Below are 6,762 nucleotides of genomic sequence, written 5' to 3' on the forward strand. Positions count from 1 at the left end.
GTTTTGTCTTTGTTATATTTTTTATAATATTAGTGCAAATGAGTAATGCACTCGTTACAAAGGTGTTGTTTGTTTCAGTATATTACGTAAATTACGTCACTGTGATGTAACGTCTCCCTGATCGTTACGCGCTGTTTCACCGCACTCTGTTGGTAAACATTATGTCTTTATAACAAGCTCTGGTAGCAATGTGAAAGGGTTAAACAAAAACATTTGGATAAAACGAAAAGGTATCCGTTTTTTTCTTTATTCTAGTACATGTATTAGTAAAGAATATCAACAGATTTATTTTCCACAAATACTTTTGTTAGTCATGAAGCGTATTCATTTATAAGAAATGTCTGTTTTGATTTGATAAAATTATTTTTTCGATGTTTTATTTATAGTAAACAATTATAAAGATGTAAACATATTACGTTTAGCTTAAAATACATAGTTTTTTTGTAATAAATTAAGAGCAGTCTTCAAAGTTTATGAAATTTCAATATTAGATAATATAGAATTTATCAACAAAACTCAGTGTGCCTTAGCAGACTTCCCGGATGTGCAGACTGGACTGACTTTATCATGGTCAGGGCTAATAACTTTCAGTTACAGCAGGATTAAAGTTATCCATATCGTTGCTATCTTTGCGAACTTTACTAAAATGATACCCTCTTTGTTCGTAATATGTATTGTGTGAACATTTCAAACCATTATAATGGTAATGGTAAAATAAAATATTGAAGAAAATATCTCAAGTCCTGTAATGTTAGTAAAAAATCATCCGTGGAGTCACAAAGAACATGCCCGGGCGTTAGGTTTGTCGAAACATCGCGGTTTTGTGAAACTTACTATGGAGCTGCAATAATTGGAAAAGGGACAATATAACAAAAAAATCATCGCTAAAATATTCTTGTATTCTAGAATATATTTTTTCTCGACATTCCTCCAGTTTTATCTGTAGAATGAATATTTACTGGATTTTGTAGTCCGTCGCCGATTTGCATATCATACATGTATTAATTTGTAGATGATCTTCCAACAAATGGCAATTAAAAGTCAAAATGCATTTAAAATTCATATAAACTGTCAGGAGAAAGCAAATTAATTATGTTGTTATCTGTCCCGATTTGTTTTTGTCAACCGAGAATGAAATGGTTTTTTTAGGGTACCGTTCAGTAGATTTCGCGGAGGGGGTATCGATATGGATAAACTTCATGCTTTATAAGCACTTATTTCATTGTTTAGAGAAAATGGACCAGAAAGAATTCAGAGAAAGGATGGGGACCAACCATCACTTTCACCCGGAATTGAATCCACAAGTTCCCAAAACACACTGGTGGAACAAGCAGAAACCTGGGCAGCCACTTCAGGTAGCTTAAATTTGGCTCAGTGTTCACAAAGTATGGGAATCAGGATCAAAACCAGGATCAAATTCAGGATATAAAGCTTAAAGGCACATTACGTCTCAGAAACAACTGAATTTTTACTTCTTTTGATAGGGCAAACATGAATTGTATAATGTTTAAATAATAGTTTTAGAGAATGTTAGATGATGAGTGTGAAATAATTTGTCATAAGAATAGCAAAATGTAAACAAAGTAGTATTTTGACTTCCATACAAAATACTAAAACTTATTAGAAGAAAAAGATGGTTCAGGTTATTGGCCAATGAGTAATTTTTGGATACTATGAATTTTTAAAAAAAAAACTTTAGAAATATGAAAATAAAAGCATAATGGGCCTTTGAAAGTACATGTCGTAATGATGTAAGGACACTTGATAAAATCTTTAAAAGTTTCTCACTCCCTTTTGAATAAATATGCTTTTAAATGTTGATCTAACTATCAATCAGATTCTAATTTATTATTCTGATTTCTTTTTTTCTAACATTTTATATAATATATATCTAATAAGCCACTTAAAGCGCCAATTATGTCTCAAATCGCTTTAATACTTTATTTTATCTTTGGTGTCGTTTCAAAGTTTACAAAAAATTACTTGTATGCCGTTTTTTACCGTTAATATAGTTAAAGTGATTAAGTATTTGTTATGGCAGTCAGAACATTTCTTTATTTACATTTTGCTTCATTTATGACAAATTATTTCATATTCATAACTTCTTTCTTCAGATGATATACATCTCGCTTGCTCTACAACTAGTATTTAAACATTATAAAAGTCACTGTTTGCCTTTTTCGAAGAAGAAAAAAATAGTTTCTGAGGCATCATGTGCTTTTTAAGACTAGTCTAGTATGACCAATGTAAGTTTCAGACACAATGTGCCTTTTTAGATTAGCCTAGTACGATCATTGTAATTTTCAGGCATAATGTCTTTTTTTAGACTAGCCTAGTACGATCAGTGCAAGTTTCAGGCATAGTGTGCCTTTTTAGACTAGCCTAGTACGATCAATGCAAGTTTCAGGCATAATGTCCCTTTTTAAGCTACCCTAGTACGATCAATGCAAGTTTAAGGCATAATGTCCTTTTTGTAGACAACCCTAGTACGATCAATGCAAGTTTCAGGCATAATGTCCCTTTTTAGACTAGCCTAGTACGATCAATGCAAGTTTCAGGCATAATGTCCCTTTTTAAGCTACCCTAGTACGATCAATGCAAGTTTAAGGTATAATGTCCTTTTTGTAGACAACCCTAGTACGATCAATGCAAGTTTCAGGCATAATGTGCCTTTTTAGATTAGCCTAGTACGATAAATGCAAGTTTCAGGCATAATGCGCCTTTTCAGACTATGCATGTACGATAAATGAAAGTTTCAGGCATAAGGTGCCTTTTTAGACTAGCCATGTACGATCAATGCAAGTTTCAGGTATAATGTGCCTTTTTTAGACTATCCAAGTACGAAAATGTAAGTTTCAGGCATAATGTGCCTTTTTAGACTATCCTAGTACGAAAATGTAAGTTTCAGGCATAATGTGCCTTTAAAGACTAGCCTAGTACGAAAATGTAAGTTGCATACATAACGTCCCTTTTTAGACTATACTAGTACGATAAATGTAAGTTTCAGACATATTGTGCCTTAAAAGACTACCCTAGTAGTGTACGATAAATGTAAGTTTCAGGCATCATGTCCCTTCAAGACTACCCTAGTATGATTAATGTAAGTTTCAGGCATAATGTGCCTTTTAAGGCTAGCCTAGTACGATCAATTTAAGTTCCTAGCATAATGTGCAATGGAAATAAAACCAGAATCACTTGATCCTGATTTGTATGTTAACACTTGAACTGACTTTTTTAGATGTAAATTAATGTACTTACACATTTGTATTTATATTATTAAACGAAACACAATGACTGGTGATTAAAAAGTCAGCACACACACAATGCTGTCTTTATTTCCGCAAAGGAAAGTAGTGCATTGTGACCTCAATTTTCAAGTTATTTATTAAGAGTGAAAAAAGAAGATCGTGCAGTTTTTATGAACGGATGGATATTGTCAAATAAGTCGTAGTTTATCACGTCAATTGTCACATTATAATAAATAAATAATTTACTGCTTCAAGAAATGACAAATTAAAATAGTCCGGCAGAGTGACATGAATAATCAGCGCGTATTGTTCGTGTCATAAAAATGTGAACCAGTTTAATATTTTCAACAACAATTTAATCGTGTTATTCAACTAATGTGGAACGTTTAATATTATAGTTTGATAATATTAGTTAAGATTTTTAATAGTATACCCTTTGAATTCCGTCCGTCCGTCTGTGTGTCCGATGTTGCTTAGCATTTTTTTAAAGGGAGCACACATTGTTTTCAAAAGTCAAATTCAAGGGCAGATAATTTAAATAGATTGACGTGCAAAATATTTGCTGCTAATTTGGTAAATTTTGCAACGTTTCTTTAATTATTTTCAAAGATAATAAATTTTATGTAATAGTTTAAATTCTGCCTATGTCTTTATTCCAATTTAAGTAAAGATAAAAAATGTGGAAAATAAATATAACAACATGCATTTACAATGTACCATTACCATGAGTTCAATGCCTTGTTGTTGAATAAACTTGTTTTGTTTTGTTCTGTTCTGTTCTGTTAAAAAGCTAATGCCAAGGTCTGATTTATGGTTGTCAGTTTTTTACAGTGACAAAACATAAAAGGTGACAAAACATTGTTTTATTCATTTACCTCCGGAGAAGTTTTTGTTACAGTTATAAATCATTAAAAATGCAAGATTTGACATAAAGTTGATGTCTGTGAAAATCACAGGTGACATTAGTTTGTATAACTTTTTTGAACTTGTAATTTGGCTCGTATAGTAATATATGATGATAGATATGTTGTTCATCTTCAGTCATTTAAATAGATAAATACAGACCATTTCCTAATGGCCTACAGTTAACATATGTGGTGTAGAAAGAATGTATTCTTTTTTACAATGACATTATGCTCATTTTTTTCGTTATCAAGTTAAACTTAAAGGGACTCCACTAAGTTCTTTTTGACATGACGTGAGTGGAAATATATTTCCGAGAAAAATGTTCCGTTTGATATAGGTCTAGACAAAAAAACTTGTGTGCAAAATTTCAGATCATTCGCTTACGTCTTTTTATAGAATAATTATGTAGAATAATTATTTTAAAATTTTGTGAAAAAAGAGACCAAAAATTGAACAATTTCACTCAAATCAAGCTTACAATTCCACATAAAACGATTTTTAATAATTCCGAGTAAGAGAATATTTATATTTATAAATCTTTTACATATCTTTCTATTTTTAAGTGCCCCAAGATGATTTATTAACGAAATTATATTTTGTTTATATGTTTTAGACATTTGAACCTCAAAATGTTAAAATTTTCAAAAGGTCGATTATTGTTATAGTCATTGACCAAAAATCATTAGGATGAAATATCAGAATCGCCTAAAAATATAAAAGAACTGCCCACCCTTGTTATCAATTTAATGTAACAGGTTAATGGTGAAGGATATTTATAGAATTTTTATGAGACACCTTGGTTATTGATTATTTGATTTTGCGACGTATAATGCAAAAATTATGAACAATCATGGCAAAATGTAAAATTTTTTAATTACTTTCATCTGTGCACTAAGATGGGTAAAATGTCGCTTTAAACACACAAAGTTTTATACATACAATCAGTACATAGATAGAGAAAGTAATTGAGTGAAAGTTTAATACTGAATTAGATGTAATTGAACGAGTTGAATAAAACAATATAATGCGATCATCTGGCCAGCATAATATTATCTTATTAAATGAGATCAATAAATTAAGCAATGAACTAACACGAATTTGATATGGAAATAGAGACCGTTTTAAGTGAAAAATAATCATTCACGCGTCTATAGTACAACGCTAAAATTTAACGCGTTTTACTGTACGCTGTTTGTGTAACGAAATATATATGCACAGCCATGCAATACCAATTTTTTATGGAGGGAATATGATAAAGTAGCAAAGTACTCAATCAGTAAATACAAAAACATACAATGTATTACTCAATTATAAAACTGACATTTAGAGGGTGGGTGTGATTTAAAATGTTAACATCATATAGGTTGTTTGTTTTCAGATTAATCGTCCAAGATCGTCAACACTTGAGGATACAACATCGTCACCCGTCGGGTCGCCCGTTTCAAACTCACCACACATGCCGGCGTCGCCCGTCGGATCGCCAGCAACAGTAGCAAAAGGTGCACATGTTCCGCATATCAATTTTGACTTCAACAAGCAGAGAACGAGATCGTTCAAAGCAGACGACCATAAAGACAGTATTCTGACGTAATAATTGACGTCATAAATGATTTTAAAGTGTTAAAGATAATAATGAAAAATGTAATAATAAAACAAACATTTGTAGTAAATGTCCGGACTAGGGAATATATTTGGTTGTAGGTGACAATACATAGTAACAGTGTATCGTCATAAATAACTACAAAAACATAAATAAATAAAAATAAAATAAAATAAAAATGACATTAACAAAAATGTAAGTGTTTTCTTAGCTCTCTTTCAAAGCCAATGGAGCACATCCATTGGGAAGTCGAACCTGCAGTATTAGTGCTTTTGATATACAGTGGTGTATTCTAAGCAACCACAAAAGGACCAATCTAAGACAATAGCTTGCAACTAGGTGTTCTGGAGTATGTAAGAACATGAAAAAATATGTTTTTTTTAAAACTTTACCAGAATCTCTTTTAAGACAACTCAGCACAACACCACGAAGCGGGAAATCTAGGCGGTAAACTGGAAATGGAATAACAGGTACCAGTATAGGGACTAGAGAAATCCCTAACACCAATATTGCTTTGTAATGAATTTGAAGTAAAAATGACATCGATTCTTTTGTTTAATGTTAGAATTATCGCATCTCAATCTATATTTCCTTGCAAACCATAATGCTTGTATAAAACATAAATATGAATAAACCTTCAACCCCCCCCCCCCCAAAAAAAAAAAAAAACAAACAAAAAACAAAAAACATACACAAACAAACCCACATACAAAAAAACACAAAAAAACACAACAACAACAACACCCCCCCCCCCCCCCAAAAAAAAAACAAACAAAAAAAACCCAGGTTAGTTGTATAGTTATCTAATTCTTAAATGATGATCTCTTACCCAAGCTATCCAACAATTCTCGCAGTGAAAGGCAAAATTACTTTTACAGTCATATCTAAACACACAAACCGCTACAATCTACACCACAATAAGTTTGAATTCATCTGCCAGTTCTAGCCTTATACATCTTTTTTCACTCTTAATGAAGGAAAATGACCGACCGACCTGTCACCAACCGA

General features: G+C 31.8%; 1 protein-coding gene across 1 annotated transcript; it reads left to right on the top strand.

The window, feature by feature from the left end:
• The first annotated feature begins 98 nt into the window (after positions 1-98).
• LOC132755094 (uncharacterized) lies at positions 99-5,895 on the top strand. The gene is made up of 3 exons (XM_060745891.1): positions 99-230; positions 1,231-1,355; positions 5,533-5,895. The coding sequence occupies exons 2-3, from the start codon at positions 1,236-1,238 to the stop codon at positions 5,743-5,745; spliced, it is 333 nt and encodes a 110-aa protein (XP_060601874.1). The 5' UTR covers positions 99-230; positions 1,231-1,235; the 3' UTR covers positions 5,746-5,895.
• Positions 5,896-6,762: the final 867 nt, after the last annotated feature.

The sequence above is a fragment of the Ruditapes philippinarum genome, unplaced genomic scaffold, assembly GCF_026571515.1.
Source record: "Ruditapes philippinarum isolate M1 unplaced genomic scaffold, ASM2657151v2 ctg268_1_1_1_1, whole genome shotgun sequence".
In the NCBI taxonomy this organism is placed as follows: domain Eukaryota; kingdom Metazoa; phylum Mollusca; class Bivalvia; order Venerida; family Veneridae; genus Ruditapes; species Ruditapes philippinarum.

What these genes read in the sequence shown, in the direction of transcription:
- LOC132755094 (XM_060745891.1), top strand. Translation starts at nt 1,236, where the DNA reads ATGGACCAGAAAGAATTCAGAGAAAGGATGGGGACCAACCATCACTTT. An exon ending in AACCTGGGCAGCCACTTCAG is followed by an intron (nt 1,356 to 5,532) that starts GTAGCTTAAATT and finishes GTTTGTTTTCAG; the next exon opens with ATTAATCGTCCAAGATCGTC.